The sequence below is a fragment of the Benincasa hispida genome, chromosome 1 (assembly GCF_027475165.1).
Source record: "Benincasa hispida cultivar pf3 chromosome 1, pf3_genome.v1.1, whole genome shotgun sequence".
Classification (NCBI taxonomy): domain Eukaryota; kingdom Viridiplantae; phylum Streptophyta; class Magnoliopsida; order Cucurbitales; family Cucurbitaceae; genus Benincasa; species Benincasa hispida.
Genome location: NC_143478.1, coordinates 38745539 through 38764420, shown reverse-complemented (window position 1 = coordinate 38764420; position 18882 = coordinate 38745539). Strand labels below are relative to the sequence as shown.

Below are 18882 nucleotides of genomic sequence, written 5' to 3'. Positions count from 1 at the left end.
GAGCGAAAAATATTTGAGACTGATTTTCTTATTTGTTGGCGAACTGTTTGGGTTTTAATTTTCTTTTAAGCATTTGAATGATTCCTTTTCCTTATTTTCTTTCAGAGCAGGGGTCTGGTTCGTAATGGTTAATTTTTTAGGGGATATATAATTGTGATCCCTTCATTGCTTTGGAGAATTATTAAGGAATAACGATTGTGATAGAAATTGCAGATTTAGGTGGTGTTTTATTGAAATATGAAGTACTTGTAAAATAGGCTACCAAATATGTCTAACAAATATCTTCTAACCGATGTTTGAGATATTGATGGTAATGGAAATATTGATGGAAATTGTTGTCATTATACTTGTTGACAATGGCCAAATTTAGATGTCTATTGTGAATGTTTGTGAAAATGTTGAAAATAATAAAAATTTAGAAAAAGTAACACATAAATAAATTTGAAAATTTTAGTTAATATAGTTAATTAAAAATCAAAATTTTTTCGAAAGGTTGAAATTTTTCATTTTTTTTTCAAAATCTTAAAATTTTGTTGGAAGGGAGGAATCAGAATATTCTCGAAATATTTTCAGAATTTTCGAGTTTGTCAAAATTGGGGAAAAATGAAATTTCAAAATATAAAAAATAATGACGTCTCTAATTAAAAAAGAATCTAAATATATTAAAATAGGTGATATTATCCATTATTAGTGTCCATTCTTATCTAATTATTCCATGGGTCGTCCCATACGTCTCAAGATTACATAATATCATTATTGGTGAGTCTCAAGATTACACAGTATCATATTATTGGTGATATACTCCATGTGGTATTTGGTGGATTTTGGAGGACACATATTGGTGATCAATCCAAAAAGATGGAAGAAAGTAGAGAAATTCATTTTTTGTTGTTTTATTTATTTTATTATTATATTTTATTTGTTTTAATATTATATTTTATTAGTATTTGTGTTCCCGTTATGCTCCTCAAATTTACAACCCGTTATCCGCACGAGCTCCTATCTTTTTTACTGTTGCATAAAGGCATGTCGATTTTTTTCCTCTTCATTATAATTAATAAATTTAATGTTATTTTTCATATTTAATATCTAGTATAAATACAATATTTTATGATAATGTTATCATGCCAAATGTCACAAAATTAGAATTTGCTGTCCTTGATATAAGGACAATAATTATTTGTCATGGGTGCTTGATATCGAAATCCACCTGGATGCTATGAATCTTGGAGAGACTATTAAATAAGGAAATACGACATCCAGTCAAAGACAAAACAAAAACTATGATTTTCTTTCGTCATCATCTCCACGAAGGACTGAAAATGGATTATCTTACAAAAAGAGATCGGAAAAATTTGAAAGAGAGGTATGACCATTAAAAAATAGTTATTCTTCTTAAAGCTGTTATGCACTTGAGGCTACAAGATTTCAAACCAGTAAGTGATTACAATTCTACATTATTTAAAATTAGTTCAAAATTGTTGTTATGTGGAGAAAAAATTACCGATTTTGATATGTTAGAGAAGACATTTTCTATATTTCATGTCTTGAATATGCTCTTGCAATAGCAATATCGAGGTTTTAAACAATATTCTGAACTTGTTTCATGTCTTCTCGTGGTCAAACAAAAGAACGAGTTATTGATGAAAAATCATGAATCTCCACTAACCGAAACGACACCATTCCTTGAAGTAAATGCTGTGAATTTTAATAATAATCTTGGTCGAGGTTGTGGTTGTGGTTGAGGTCAAGGTTATGACCATGGCAGAGGAAGAAATAATTATTATTTTCATGGTGGTCGTTCTAATAATTCAAATTTCAAAAAAACCACACAAAATGATGATTACAAAGAAAAAAACTCCACAAGATAAGAGTTCATGTTGAAAATAAATGCTTCCAATGCTGAATGATTGGGCATTGGTCACGTATCTATTGTAAATGTGGAAGCAAATTTTGCATACCAGAATAATGACATATTTGACCCATCCCATATGAAAAATTTGGATGAGCGGACTTCTTTGAATCTTCTGAAGAGAAAATCAACATTAATGGAACATCAAGTGTTTTCTTTGACTTTGAAAATATCTAGACTTACTGTTGTGTTTTTTAAAAAAATTCATCTCCATGTTTTTTCCCCTATTAGTAGATATTAACCTTCGTATATTCCAAATGTTGTTTTTCTTATTGTAATTATTTTCTTTTAATGAAGAAACCTATATCATTTTCATATGTTGGGTGACTAAAAAATGAGTAAAGAAAATCTACGACTCGCATACTGTGCAACTACACATACAATATTTACAAGTAAAAAATATTTTTCCAAACTGACAATGTTGGAAGCAACAGTCAATACAATATCAGGTTCTACAAATCTAATTATAGGATTTGGAAAAACAAATATTATTTTGCCTAGAGGAGAAAATTTGTAATTGGCAATACATTGTTCTCTAGTCAATCAAAGAGAAATCTGCTTAGTTTTAAAGATATACGTTGCAATAGTTATCATATCGAGTCTGATAGAAAGAATAATATGGAGTATCTTTATATTATATCTATTGTCTCATATGAAAAACGTATATTGGAAGAGTTGTCTGCTTTATCTTCTGGATTATATTATACTCATATACGAGTAATTGAATCATATGCAATAATGAACCTGAAGTTCATGAATCCAGACATATTTACAACTTGGCATCACAAATTAAATCATCTAGGGTCTATAATAACGAGAAGAATTATTGAGAATTCAAATGGACATCCATTGAAGAGTCAAAATATTCTTCAATTTAATGAATTATCATGTGATGCTTGCTCTCAAGGCAAACCAATCATTAGACCGTCACCAGTTAAAGTGAGAATTAAATCACCTGCATTTTTAGAACAAATTCATGGTGATATTGAAGGAACTATGTAGTTCCGTAGTGGAAGCGGGGATCAACCTAATTTTTAATTTTTTATAAAACACAAAATTACAAAACAAAGAATTATGCATTAATTGGACAAATTTACAACATGCATAAAATAAAGATGAAGGAAGAAGAAATTATATACCCTTGAAATCTTCACGAAATCCCCTTCTCCATGAATGATCATGAACAAGAAAACCTCGATCCACGAAACCAAGACATCACCACAAAATCTTCATATGTATTCTCCTTAGGGTAGGGTGAAAATAACAAGAGGTGTGGGCTTTGCAGAATTTTAAAAGAGGGAGAAAAATTGAGAGAGGAGGGAATCTGGCCACTCTCACTCATACTAATCAAAGGACCGTCCTCAAAGGCAGGAGTTCCCAAAACACTCAGGATTAATGTCATGTCACCTATGGCCGTTTAGGTGAGATGTAAGTCTCAAGTATCAATTGTTGGGAATGTCCTAGAACTCGCGGTACGTGTTAAACATTCTATTTATCAATAAAAATGACTTGTTGATTTTGCAACTTATTATGAAAAATCCAATAAACGTATCCTTGGTTATAGTCTGAATGTTATAACCTGTAACTTTATGTAGTGACATAAACAAGATCAATTTGATAGCCTAAATGGTCTAATAAGTATATGGATGAAATTGGGTATCTCATCCTTGTAACACTATTGGATGCGGCCTACTTTGTAGTTGTTACAAGAAGTTGAGGTACTACAAATGATGCGACCCACAAATCTTTCACGTTGAGACATGTGAGTGGGGACATCTTATGCAATGAGTTTGCATATAGACTGGACCACGAAAATAGTCTTTTCTTTATAACGACTGTTTACTGTTAAAACTGATCAATTTATTTATCATATAGCCTAGGTTAACTCGATCTTAATTCTGAGCTAACTATGAACTCCTGTTGGTTCGGGATTATCCTTTGATCTGCAAACGGTGAGAGTAGTCCAACAGCACTGCTCAACAAGCTTACCATTTTGGGGATAAGACTGGATGAATAATTGGGGACATAGCCTTGCAAGATGGAATTCACTCCTACCCTATTTAGGGTTAGCAGATAGGTTGTTTTCTTAAGTACTGATTCCAGGTCTTGAACAATCGGGGCCTCGCCTTCTCATGATACAGAAAGAATTTGATTCATAGAGATTATGAATCAGAATTGTTCATTAGAGTGTCAGTAGGAACTTAAGGAACAAGATGTATTCCCATGGGTAAAATGGTAATTTTGGCCTAGCTGTGATTACGAAGAACCTGTGAAGGATCGACTTACTGATTATGGTTATTAAGTGGACATAATATATTTACAGTGAGGGAAGATCAACTATGGGTTATAGTGGTGTGTCCCATTAGTTAACGAATGAGGTTTAGATCGGACTAATGAGTTTAGCCGATTAATCTCAAATCGTTGGAGCCCATGATCTGTATATCCGCGAGGTCCCCCTACTAGCTCGTAAATGGTTAAGCTTTAGAGTAGCTTGAGAAATTAATTTGAAACGTTGAAATTAAACAGAATAGGAGAATATATATTTAAATATGATTTAAATATATGAAGATGATTATTGTGCTAAAATTAATTTAATATTTGATATTAAATTAATTTTAGAAAATCATTTTTCAGTTTTATAAATCAAAATGGTTTTGAAATCAAATTTTGATTTTAAAAAGAGAATTGGAAAATCGGTTTTGCATGTTCAAAAATGGAAAATGTTGATTTTCCAATATCATCTTCTTCATGCTCACATAAAGTCTATTTCCTTCTCTTCATTAGTACTGCAAGCATGAGCTGCCAGCCATGTAATTCTCTTATTTGCATGTTCATCTGCAATAAATAAAGAAGTTTGGAGTGATTTGAAGGCATGCTAACACAAAAATTTTGAGATAAAATTTTAGTGAGAAGAAAGAGTTCTTCCAATTGAGCTGTTGTGAGTTCTTCATTGTTCTTCATCATTTCAAGTTATTCTTGAGTCCCATAACCCGGTCTAAAGCTTCAAGAGGATAGTGGGGAAGATCTTGAGGTGGTTCACGGTGATCTTTGGTGAAGACTGCTGCTATACAATCAAGTTCTTTAAAGGTATGATCTTAAAACCTTCTTTTTAGAAGAGCATACTTTAACTTCTGCCAAAATTAGTGAATTTGAATGCTTATGGATCCTTGATACTTCCGCTGCATGTTATCTATCTCTAACATCAACGATGTTATATAAAGAGACTAATCATCTTGTGGTCCGATCTTATACAAACTCTTTGTATAGGACACCCCCGCTCGCATGTCTCCACATGAATGGTCAGGATCAACCATCTGTAGTAGTTCACAACACTTGTAAATCTCTACAAAGCGGGCCGTATCCATAGTGTCACCAGGATAAGGTATCTCTCCTTAATCTATATATTACAGATCTTTTAGGTTATTACTTAAGACATGATCCACTAGTATATCTCATATACATGCTTACGTTTTCATACAATAACCATGGATCTTTGTTTATTGGATATAAGTAAATGAAAAATAAAATCTCTTATTTTATTCATAACAATGTGTACAATGTTCACAAACTACGAGACTTTGGGAGAATTAAGGCACCAATCCCAACATAAGTAGATGATATGAATTGATTAAGAGCCAAGTTGAGGAACCATACTCGAAATATAAGGGAGCATGCAGTGGAAACACCATCATGGGCGCACAAAGAAAAGGTTGAACGCATGGAGGAGGATGGATGATGCTACCATGCGCCCAACTTAGGTTAAGTATGCGTTAATGGGAAAATTTAGCGAGTAAGGTCGGATTGACAACAATATGAGGTACGTGGCTCAATCAAGTGAAGTCTTAGCCAAGCCAAGGATGAGGTGCATGCATAGTATAACATGAAGAAGCGCAGAGTGACACCTAAAAAAATGTTATGCGTTGGACTAGGTTTGTGGATGACACTTAAGCTTTACATGCAAGGAGAAGGTGTCAAGGAGGATGTGTTGGATCTTGTATGAGGTTGACACATAAACTTGCCCTACAAGCAAGGTTTCATGCGTTGGAGCATAGGAATAGTGACAAGTATCATCTTGTAATGCCTATAAATACCCCGGGAGACTCTCTTTCATTTCACAACTCAAATACCTTCAAGGAGACTTAAAAAGAGAGGAAATTGGAGAGAATTGAGAAACTCAAGGAAGAGGGTTGCGTTAATAGCACTACCATGGGTTAATGGTAGTATGACTATGTGTTGATCAAGCTTGTTGGTGTTGAAGGAGGGTCCATGCGCCAATTAGCTTGTAGGGAAGTGACTTCTTGTGCCAACACAGTCTTGGTTTGTCCTAGGGTGTAGTTTAGAGCCTGTTGGAGTTGGTAAGATAGGGCTAGGGGAAAGAAGGTATGTAAAAATTGTTTTAACACTAAAATATAGGATTCTAAGTTGATTTAGGAATTAACATAGGTTCGGAAGCATGAAAGGACTAGGGAAGCGGGAAAAGATCAGGAGAGAGAAACTCTTGCGGGTGAACTGTGAGTGGTTATATTTTCAATTATTCTGAATGATTCTATATACATATATGTTATGATATGTATGGTTTGATGAAGCTAGCATGATTGGGAATATGTTCTTTCGGAGTTAAGTTACCAAGTTTTCGTTGTTGGCATAAATGATTGAGTAACTTTGTTTTTGCTTGATAACATGTTTGTAAGGATTGGTGGGAAACTAGAATTGTACCCTGGGTAATTGTTAGCATGTCTCAAGCACGTCTAGTGAAATATTGTCTGCATGTGCATATTCAACGGGACATATTGGGTACTGGGATTGTTTCCTCGCACAAGTGTCTTGGTTTGATATGGATAACTTGGGAAATACATGATCATGCTAGTAGTATCTCAACGGTCAGGGTGGGATGGTTATATCTTAATTCTTGATGTTGTTCGTGTTTATTGCTTGTGAAATTACTTTAAAACGAATTATTAAAAGAAAAACCTAGTTTCCTAAATGCCTTACCACTACTGAGCTTCTAGCTCATGTTTTCCAATGTTTTATTTTCCCCCCTAGATAGTGGAAGAGGACATTTTAAAAGTGCCACATGAGGTTAGAATCTGCCACTCTAGCGGAGCGAAACCCTAGATTTTACGGCTATAGGAAATTACCAGAAATCACAAATTATATGTTGTAACCTAGTTAGTATAAAAGTTGGAAACACTCCATTTAATTGAAATTAAACACAACGTGTTATAAGAATGATCTAGTATACAAGAATAAATGGACAATAAATATCACAAAAGGGTGGTATCTGCCGTCTTCACGCCTCCTTCCGGATTTAGGGAGTAAGAATGAGGAAGGTGTGACACTAAAGATTTGAGCTCATTGTTTTCAATTTCAAGAAACTTAATTCTATCATTTAAGACACATTTCTCATCACCACAAAAGCTATCATCAAACAAAAGATCATTAGTTGCTTTATTTTTCAAACTTGTATTTTCATTTATCAAAGATTTATTTTCAATAGATAATGCCTTAAACTTCTTTGAAAGTTTTAGATATTTAGAGCTAACTTCTTCTAAATCATGTTGCATACTTACAAATGCATCATACACTCATCATAAGATAGAGATTGACTTACCTCATCTTCAATGGTCTCATCACCAGAGTCATATTTCAAATGGGCCATCAAGCATAAAAAGTCATCACATTTTCCATTTTTCACTTCATGAAACTTTTCTTGATTATTAGAATTATAATTATCCTTCACATCAAATAAATCATTAGTACTACAAGGAGAATTTTCAATACTAAATATATTATCAAGAAAATTTCAAATATCATATGCATATTCAAAATGTAAAATTGTATCATATATTTTTCTATCCAATGCACAATATATGACATTTATGGCTTTAGCATTAAAAGTGAGCAACTCATTATTCAAATGCAATTTAGATAAGTCATGCTCACAAACATACAAAATGTTAAAACCTATAGCAAAACATAAAAGTTTTCATTCTATTTTACCAAGTATCATAGATTTTATTACTATCAAAGAATGGAGGTCTATCAACAGTTGCCATAACTTTAGCAATTAAACTTTCAAATAATTTTTCAAAATATTAATAAGATTCTTTATATATCAAAATAATATTTAAAAAATAATTTATGTAGAAGAGCTCATATACCAAGGAATGAGAACTCAAACAATGGGTATCAATCTAAAATGATTGATATCCAATTAGAGAGCAACCTAATACCAACTGTAGGATCGATATGGAAACCCTAGAAGGGTGGATAGGGTTTAATCAAACTAATTCAAAACTTTCTACTAATGTGGGCCAAATTAAATAAATTAACAAACTTTTCGCCAACAAATAACTTGAACAATAATTCATGCAAATAAATACAACCCAAAATAGCCAAGTAATTAAAACTAGTACTTTTAAGCACCCAATTTGATTTTAATAAAAAGATTGATATGAGATATGTAAAGATCAATTCAACCAACCTAAATAAACATTTAAGACCCCGTTTGGTAACCATTTTGTTTTTTTTTTAAAATTAAACCTCTTTCATCCATATTTTTATAATGATTTGCATTTTTCTTAAGTACAATAGTTGAATTCTTAGTCAAATTTTAAAAACAAAAGTAATTTTTTGAAAGTTACTTTATTTAGTTCTAAAAAATTGGCTTGGTTTTTTAAACCATTGGCAAAAAGTAGATAAAAAATGAAGAAATTTGGAAGTGGAAGTAGTGTCCATAGGCTTAATTTTCAAAAACAAAAACAAAAAACAAGATAGTCACCAAACGGGGCCTAAGCAATTAATTTAAGGGACAAACATTGCAATTAATTTTATGCAATAAAATATAACAACAAATTAATTGCAAAATTAAAGTAGGAGAGGGATAGAGAAATTAACACTAGGAATTTTATAGTGGTTCAGCACAATCGACTTACGTCCACTTCTCAAGCTCCTCTTGGATAGTTCATTAATCTTTGACTTTTTCCACCGCTTAGAGTCGAACCGCTACAACGTTCTTTTTCCAGGCGCAAGAACAAACCCGATCCTTTCCACGGTTGAGGATCAAACCGTTACAACAACTTTTTTTTCGAGATCATGAGCAACCCTTACAAAATGTTTGTAAAAATAAAGAGCACACTTGACAAACTCTGTACAAGAATGGATTTACAAAGTGTAGCATTCAACAATTTAATCCTCACAATATAAAATATCTCTCTCAAGAAAAGATGAAAAGAAGAAAATTGAAGCTCAAAAAGAGTAATAATAGAGGCTTTGAGTTATGAAGGATTGAAAAATAATGTAAAATTGTTGTTATAATTTTGAAGAAGATGAAAATTTAAATAGAGAGGAAAAAATGTTGAAAACCACATTTAATTTAGATAATTGGATGTTGGTAAAAAGAAATTGAATGGTGAAGATTTAAATTCAACTAGCCGTTAGATTGGAACAAAAAAAAAAAAATAATATAACAACATATATCTTTTCAATCATTTTTTTTAAATCCAATAAGAGGCAATTTCCACTTTGTGTCCAAAACTAGCTGTGAGATATAAACATATATTAAATTCACTTTCTTTTCAAAACCAATCTAAATATCAAAAGCTCATAATGTGTCATTTCTTCATTTCTCCAAGTAGCACATTTAAATTGGTCCATTTTGATGAGAAAAATTATGCCACGTCATCCGCTCGGATTTCATTAAGTTTATTTTAGTCGTATCTTCTTCGTTTGAGGTGTAATTTAGGTGATTCAAATTGCGTTTGAATCGTTATTTCGAGCTCTATGCAATAAACGCTTCAAAACACTCAAATTATTAATAAATAGAAGCAAATTTGTTATCATCAAAATATTAATTCATTCATTAATTAAAATTAAATAATTTGGAATTAAGGGGAAAATAACGAACCATTCACACCACAAATGACATTTTTCTATTGCAACTCCACGTCATAGAATGACTTAATTTAAGTAGCTACTTTGAAAATGGGTGAATTAGCATATCGTCGAGATAATAAATTGGACTAAATTATACTTTCTACCAAAACGCATTCAATTCAAATCTAAAAGTTTAAATCTTTTTCTTATATTCTAAAATAAAACAACCGTATTTAAATATGTGCCTACACTACCTTTCCAAAATTAATATATTTTAAAAAGAAGCTCTAAAAAGAGTATAATACAACGAAAAATTAAAGTTGGACAAATATATATACTCCTAAATTTTAGTGGTGGTATCAATTCATCAAGTTCTGTAAATGTATCAATTTACATGTTCAATTACGTTCCGTTTGGAAAAATTTCGTATAAAACTTATAAATCAATTAAACTCTTAAACTTTCACAAATGAATAAATTTAGACTTTTAGTTACAATTTTCTTTAGAAATCGTCCCTGCATTTTCGTAAGTGTGTATTGTAAAAATTGACATTTTGAAGAAGTTTTGAGATGATTGAAAATCAATTTATGAATAATTTTCGAAGGTAATTATAATAAAAATTTAAGTAGATTGTTGTATATAAATTTTGGGGTTGGATTTACTCAAATAATAATTACTTTCACACCAAATATTGATTGCAATATATATATAATATTAAAGAAAGATGGTGCATTTTTTTTAGTGCTTGGGGATTAGTTTTGTAATTTATGGATAAACTGAGGGTACTTTCGCAAGTCCAAAACCCTAACAAAGGAATCATATAAATAACCTTCAGCAGGTTTTGCCCTCCGCCTTCACGATCTGTTTAATATTAAAAGGCCTTCACTCCGGTAGTCCTCTCAAGCCTTAGCAATGGCGGCTCCGATCGAATCGGTGCAATGTTTCGGACGTAAGAAGACGGCGGTGGCCGTCACCTACTGCAAACGCGGCAGGGGTTTGATTAAGATCAATGGCTGCCCAATCGAGCTTGTTGAGCCAGAGATCTTGCGCTTTAAGGCCTATGAGCCCATCCTCCTCCTTGGACGTCACCGTTTCTCTGGTGTCGATATGCGCATCAGAGTGAAAGGTGGAGGTCACACCTCCCAGATCTACGCCATCCGCCAGAGTATTGCCAAGGCTCTTGTTGCTTTCTACCAGAAGTACGTGGATGAGCAGAGTAAGAAGGAGATTAAAGACATTCTGGTCAGGTATGATAGGACTTTGCTTGTTGCCGATCCTAGGCGCTGTGAGCCCAAGAAGTTTGGTGGTCGTGGTGCTCGTGCTAGGTTTCAGAAATCATATCGTTGATGGGAACTATGGCGGATTCGCATTAGTGGGTAAAATTATGGTTTTGTTTATGCTATTTGGAGTTGTAAGACTTTGACTTTCCGTTGATATTGACGGTGCACAACCAAAGTGCTTTTTTGAAACATCTTAATTTTCTGCCCATTATTTCTGTTCGAGTTAGATTATTGTGCGGACAAAAATGAACATAGTTATCTTATGCGATATTTTTGTTCAAGTTGATCATTTGCCTATTGAACGTTTTGTTATTGGGTCGAATTATTAGTTGTTAAGACGTGAGTGCCTCGAAATGTTTTGATTAAGCATTTGTCTATTCTGCTTCATAGTTTCTGAGAAGTTCTTAGTCTATTTCTTCTTTGGTTTCTTTATTTCTAATGTTCTTCAATGCGTGTCTGCAAGTACTACATGGGTTATCAATGCACTGCCATTGCTGTGAATTTTTTTTTTTTTTGAAACATTGGTGCTAACGGGTCTGGTTAACTGTGGAAAAGTTATCCAATGCTATCACAATTTAGCTGACTCTTGATAGCCGGTGGATATAGATTAAAAAATTTGCATACCCGGCGTTCCTTCCAACTCTGTGAACTCCGGTTTGCTAAATGGCAGTTGTTTTTATGTAAAGTTTGATGCATTATTGATTAGATGTGTCGATTTTCTTTTCCTACTGTGAGGAATGGTTTTGACTTGGACAAGTTTTGGATATGGTCTAGCATTGTTTCTTGGTTTAGACTCCATCATGGATATTGGGAAGAAGGATCAAAGGTGTTTAACTTGTGTGTTTTTTTGTGTATGTAGGTTAGTCGGTTAATAAGTTAAACTTGTGTGTAGGTTTTCTAATTCCTCAATGCATAATAGTTTAGATATATGAATGCACCTTTTATACTATTACCTTTTACAAACCATGAATCTACAAAACTAATATTGGTTATTAAATTAAATTTTTTTTAACTCATCCCCTTTCAGTTTTACATGATACAAATAGTCTAGAGCAAAATGAACCAGGTACTTGCTCTTTCCTTTTTCTCCATTTATATTATTTGCAGAGGATATAGTTATTGTGGCTTGTAATTAGTTTGTGGGATTGGATTTTGAAGAATTTAGTGTCTGATAGGGAGGTTAAAAGGTGTACTTTTGGGATAAGCAAACCTACCTTCTTAACATAATCGATCTTGAGCCATTTTTCTAATTTATATTATGCTTTAATGGGCTTGTGCTTATTGTACCCCTTGATGTATAGCACTTGTTTTGGAGAAATTGTTCGAAAGTATTTGACTTTGTATTCGATTATTATTAAGGACAGCAGGTTTTTTTGAATCCGTTGGTGTGAACTAGTCATGTTGTAGTTTGTTCATTGAATAGTTTTTTTCCCCTCTCCTTACATTTTTATTCAAAGTTCATGTTTTTTTTCCTAAAAAATCCACCGATATCTCAATATTGAAACAAGTCATTTTAGTAACAACTGAAATGTTTGGCAACCACTCAAAATAGTTTTGGAAAGTTTAAACAAATTTTACCAAAATAGATTAAATAATAATGATTTTTTTTTAAAAAAATATTTTTTTTTCACTAATCAATCCAAACATTGACATTTTTGTTTAAAAGATTATTTGATTTGTTCTATTTATTTTACGAATTGAATTGAATCAATACTTTTGAAGCGCTAATGTAATGTATTGTAAAGCAAAATCCACAGTATAATGAATATAATAATAATACAAAATAGAGGGGGTATTGTTTTTATGCATTGAACATCTCTTGTCCCCAGCACTTGATATGTAAAAAACAAATTCATACAGTAGGATGTGGTTTGTGGGCGGGCAATGTTGATCTGTGAATCCTTTTAGTTGATCTGACGACAAAGAGTGATTCTGAGCTCTAGCACAAAGTTCCTATAATATCGTACATATTTATGGATGTTGCCACAACAGATCCATTCCATAGGGTGTTGTGGTAGCGATTACTCTTCCAACTTTGACGAGATCAATTAGTCTATTGTGGTAGTTAATATAGTTGTCCTTATCGACATCCATGAAGATGAAATCATGTCCCATGGTTTTCCTCCTAAAATTGTTATTAATATTAATATTAATATCCACCCACTAAAATTAGTAACGAAGTGATTCTCGTTTTCATCCAAAGGCTTTTAAATTTCTCAAACCTATCTTTAATTATTAATAAAAAATTATGTATTAGGTCATTTCATAAAATGATTTATGTTTTTGGGTATGTGGATATATGCTACTTGGATGCTACTTACCACACCAATTCCCAACTTGTTTATTAATAAAATCCAATCCATTTACTACCAAAATCTATTTATTTCAAAGTGGCATGTCTTTGTTTACAAATACTTAAATCAAATAAATAGTAGTATCTTTCATTAAGTGGTATCCTCACGTCTACTTCTATTTTTTTTTCCTACTTATGAAGAATTATGTAATATCTTTTCTTGCTACTTCAATAGAAGCTTGGGAGAAGAATAATTTTGATGTGATTTTAAATGAAATCAAGTAAAAAAAACGGTTGCAAATCACTTACCAAATGTATAAAGATGTATTTAGAATACATTTTCGAGTGTTCAATTTAAAAAATAAATCATTTTGGAAGAAATTGGAGTGTTTGGTAATCACTCAAAATAGTTTTTCAATGTATTTTAATATATATTTTTTTTATAAAAAATGTTTAAATAAAAATGAGTTTTTTGAAAAACATTTTTTCTCAAGATATTCTAAACGGGCCTTGAATTGGTTCACTAATCAAACTTCTAATAGTTTAACATTTTAAATGATTTAAGTCCCAAAGCTCAGGGATATAAACTAATTTCTTCCCAAGAATTTTAACTTGTTCTTTTTTGGCTTACTTGAGAAATTTTCCTAAAAAATTGTATATGTAATAATAAAGAAAGATAAATACAACTAAAATAGCATAATTTAACTGACGTAGAACTTGTACTATTGACTCAAGGTTTGATCGGGGATAGAGAGGGTATCCCCGCCCTATCCCTGACCCCATCCCGACCCCAATTTATTTTATTTATTTATTTTAATGTGTGTATATATATATATTATATTAATTTTACAAATAAATATATTTAATAATTATATATATACCCTTAAATATATATTAATTTTACAAATATTTATATAATTATATATATTACAAAAAAAAAAAAAAAAACTGCGGATGGGTTCCCATAGAGACCCGTTTCCCCCAACGGGGAATCCCTGTCTCCATCCCCACCTTTAAGTTGCGCGGATGGGGGTAGGGATAAGGGAAATACCCTTGCGGAGACGGGGATAGGAAATGTCCCCCGCTCTTCCTCGGCCTCGTTGCCAATCCTAAGGTCCGAGATTCCTCCCCACTCTACATGTTGTGAAAAAAATGCTTACATCAGCGTGGAGTTGATCGAGTATAGGGAGAGCTGGGCCTTCTTTGAATTCAATCTTATGTGCCACACTAGCTTTCTGGATCACCAGAGGCCCAAGTTCATAGTTTTCTCTGTTAATATCCATTGGTAGTATCTGTGTAATTATAAAACCAATTTAACCTTTTTTTTTAAAAAAAGAAAAAATATCTCTAAGATTATTTTCCATTAGAAATTATTATAAATTAAAATAGATGAAATGACTGTTGGGTTGTATGCCCTAAAACTTGCAGTTTGTAATGTTAAATGTATTCTATTATCAATAAAGATATTATTGACATTTATTCAGTAAAACTGTTATTGAATATGTGAATTGCACTTGTAAAGTCTAAATCCAATAAACTAAAGATCCATGGCTATTATATGAATGCATGAACTTTATATGGAGACATAAGAGTGGATCAAGTTCAGTAAATAGCCAAAATGGTCTATTGTATATGAATAAGGTTGGGTACCTTATTCTGGTAACAATATCGGATGCGGCCCACTCCGTAGTTGTTACAATTCCGATATTGTTACAATTTGTTGTAAAGTGCTACAAACGAAGTGATCCTGTTCGTTCATGTATTAACATGAGGAGCGGGAGCATCCTACACAATGAGTTTGCATAAGATCGGACCAAGAATTAAGTCACTCTTACTTTATAACGCTGTTTACTGTTTAAGACTGACTATTTCAAAGCAATAATCTAGGTAACTTGACCTTAATTCTGAGCTAACTATGAACTCTTATTTATACAGATTATCCTTAGATTTTCATGGGTGAGGGTTAGCTCAACAGCGACAACTCAAAAAGTCTCCCATTTCAGGGGTAAGATCGGGTAGATAGCTAAGGACATAGGGTGCAAGACCGAATTCGCTTCTACTCGCCTTTAGGGATAGTAGAGAGGTTGTTCCCTTAAGTGCTGACTTCGGGTCTTGAACAAAGGGCCCCACCCTCTCATTGGCCCGAGAGGGACTCGGTTTATTGATTGGATCACAAACCAATTATTCATTAGAGGATCAGTGGGACTTAAGGAGCAAGATGTAATCTCGGGGGTAAAATAACTTTTGACCCAACCGTTATTATGAACTTGTGAAGGGCTAACTTACTAATCATGGTTATATCGAGTGGACATAATATATCTACAGTGAGGGGAGTGCAATTACTGGGCTTTAGTGGAGTGACCTGGTAGTTAACGAATGGTAGTTAATTAGGTTAAAGAGTTTAACCAATTAATCGAATCGTTGGAGTCCATGATCTGTAGGTCCATGAGGTCCCCCTACTAGCTCATATCGATCTAAACCTTAGAACAATGCGGCGAACGAATTTAAAGGGGGCAAAGTGTTAAATATATACGACATATTTAACCTAATGTTTAGTTGTGAATTAAACATAAAGAGAGAGAAAATAGGAGATATATAAATAAGATTTAAATATCAAGATTATGAATAGTGATTATTGTGATTAGTGTTGGATTTAATATTAAATTAAATTAAATAAATTGTTTAATTCATGATTTAATATTAATTTAATTTTTAAATGGATTATTATAATTAATTTTGAAATTAAATTGAGTTGGTTAAAATTGCGTCAAAAGTCAAATTGTTAACTAGGTTAAAAATGCAATGAAAGTCAAATGGTTGACTTTTGACTTTTGAAAGTCAAAAAGTGAAATTTATTGACTTTGGACTTTGAAAGTCAAATTTTAACTAAGTTAGTGGAAAGATCCAACATTTGTGAGTGGAAAATGCCAACTTTTGCATGGTTAAGTATTGTCTTCATTTGAAGATACTTGTCTCATTAAATCCCACTTTGAGTTAGTGGATTTTTTAGTGTCAAATTCTCATCAAACTCAAAGTTGCATGTTTTACATGTAATGGTTTTAAGAGGGAGTGTTTAATGAATTTTAAAAACTCTTGGCCATAGTGAAATTTGATTAGATTATGTGATAATCTCATACCTTTTTCTCTCTCAAAGTTTTAGCTTTTTTCCTCTCCAAATTAGTCCCTCACCATATTTCACCATCCTTTTCTAAGGCCCGAGGATAGTCGGGAAAACTCTCGTGGTGGTTTACGAACTGTTCGTGAGGAGATTGAAGCTAATTTGAGAAGATTCAAAGTCTACAACGGTCGTATTTTTTCCTCCCCTTCTATTTGTTTCAATTGCATGCTTATCTTTGTAATTAACTTAATTAGAGTACTTTAGATTTGTTTTTCTTCCGCAGCGCATGTATTCGTTTCATCAATAACTTTATTCTTAAAAAAAAAACACACGGAAACAAAAATAGCTACCAAACATTTTGTAAATAGTTATCCAAACATGTTTCATAGGCGACCTTTCCATCGTCGGGAAGAGCGAGGGCAGTGGCGAGGAGGGAGTAGCCAGTATAGACACCAATCTCCATGGTGTTCTTGGCATTGATCAACTTCAAGAGCATGTTCAAGAACTGACCTTCATCTATTGACGAAGAATTCGTTACTGGGCCAGAGAGACTATCTAGACTTACATAGTAAGTTAGTCTTAAGAACCCAAAACATGGGTTCTGATACCAATTGTAACGACCCGGCTTCCTAGAACTTATACTAGGCTGTTACTATAAACACACATGCATACAATTCAAATTGACATCTTTACATAACTTAGTAAAACCAAATAAATAATATAAAATAATTAACTTTATTAAAACTAAAGAACAAAATTTCATTTAACATAGTACCCTTAAAATCATAAAGCAAAATTAGAAATTTCTTTTAAAAATTCTAAAAGCACAAATACCAAAACTTTGAGTTCAAACATCAAAACTAGAAATTCTAAAACATAAAATACTGAAAAACATGAGCGGAAGCATATGACTGGCCTCGGTGGCTCGAACACGGATTCCGCTTGTCATTTGCCAGCGTGTTCTTATCCTTACCTGAAAAATAAACATGAGAAAGAATGAAAGTAACCCCACTATCGGGGTCAGGCTAAGCATCTATGTCCTCTAGATACCATGCTTTAGTGGGACGTGCATAAACCTCTACTTTCCATGGAATGACTAGCTAGTGGATAGTTGAACCCACTCTACCGTAAGTGAAATGTACCCACAAACCTCTAGTGAATCTCGAAGGAAACACAAATCTTCGGTGAAGTCCTGAAAGAGATCATCACCTCTAGTGAATCCTGAAGAAATCACATACCTCTGGTGAATCTCGAAGGTCACAACCTCTATTGGGTATTGTTACAAGTAGGGATAACTACCACTATCATAAACATAACATGCATCATAAAGCATGGTTCCACAACATGCAAATACATATCATCATGCTCAATGTTCATCTAGAAAATCATAATAACAAAATAACTTAGTTCATGCTAGCACTCATTCAAAATATAATAAAGATCAGTGATTTAACAAGGACTTGCCCAAATTTTCAAGTCAAACTAAAATACACCTACACAGAGGTCACCAAGGCCTAGAACTTACCAATTTTCACCCAAATCGAACTTCAACACCTGTTGGATAGCAGCTCCATTCCTTCGAACACTTTAATCCAAGCTTCAAACATCAAAATCAAAAGATTTAGGCCAAAGAAAATTTGTTGGGTATTCAAGAAAATTCAAGAAACCCACAATAATTACCAAACCTTACCTAAAAACAAAGATTCTGGCCAAAATCGGCAACTGGACAGCGGATGCGCCATTGAAGATGAAGAACGTGGATGGCGGTGTGGCTGGAAGACTACGACAGAGACGAGTAGACCTGATGGCTTAATAGACGGAGCGGTGCGGCTCGTCTAAAACTCCACCGGCGAGAAGAAACGCAGAGAAGAGAGAGGAATAGGCGACTTGATGGGCAGAGTGGCACGACTGCGTCGATGCGAGGTGGGCAGAGGCGTGGAAACTTCAGTGCTTGGAGTCGGCGGCAAGCAAAGGCGCGGATGACCAATCTGGTGTACAAATGAGCGGCTGAGAGAGTGAGAGATCGCGCGGCTGGATCTGGGCGTCCTCGGCTAGAACCGGTGGTGCGACCGATGGAGGACCTTCAAACAGCGAAGACGGCGTCGGACGACTGAGAGGAGACGACGGCTTCAGAACTCAAGCGCCCAAATTCTTTTGGAAAATCAAATTTAAACCAATTTACCCAATAATTCGATTTAATTTTAGTTACCTCCTCCAATTTATAAAATAAAACCAAATCTTCCGATTTTAATTAAATTCCCCAAATAAAATTAATATTGAAGTCAATCGCAAATCCTTCTTAAATTAAATTTCGATTCCAATACCTTTACTTAAACAAATTTTAAAATTGAATTATCGCTTCACAATAATTCAATTTACCTTTAGAATTCAAAATAACTGAATC

General features: G+C 33.3%; 1 protein-coding gene, 1 long non-coding RNA gene and 1 pseudogene across 2 annotated transcripts; 1 reads left to right on the top strand and 2 right to left on the bottom strand.

Moving 5' to 3' along the window:
- Positions 1–10536: 10536 nt before the first annotated feature.
- Positions 10537–11351, top strand: LOC120070195 (small ribosomal subunit protein uS9). The gene has a single exon (XM_039022059.2). It carries the CDS (start codon positions 10700–10702, stop codon positions 11132–11134), a length of 435 nt encoding a protein of 144 aa, XP_038877987.1. The 5' UTR covers positions 10537–10699; the 3' UTR covers positions 11135–11351.
- Positions 11352–12971: 1620 nt separating this feature from the next.
- LOC120077078 (caffeoyl-CoA O-methyltransferase 5-like) lies at positions 12972–17144 on the bottom strand (annotated as a pseudogene).
- Positions 17145–17194: 50 nt separating this feature from the next.
- On the bottom strand, positions 17195–18670 carry LOC150038428 (uncharacterized). Its single transcript, XR_016527806.1, has 3 exons — positions 18169–18670; positions 18004–18075; positions 17195–17699 (listed from the first exon to the last, which is right to left on the bottom strand). It is a non-coding gene; the product is annotated as an uncharacterized LOC150038428 (long non-coding RNA).
- Positions 18671–18882: the final 212 nt, after the last annotated feature.

Coding starts and splice junctions, on each gene's coding strand:
- LOC120070195 (XM_039022059.2), top strand. CDS start 10,700: ATGGCGGCTCCGATCGAATCGGTGCAATGTTTCGGACGTAAGAAGACG.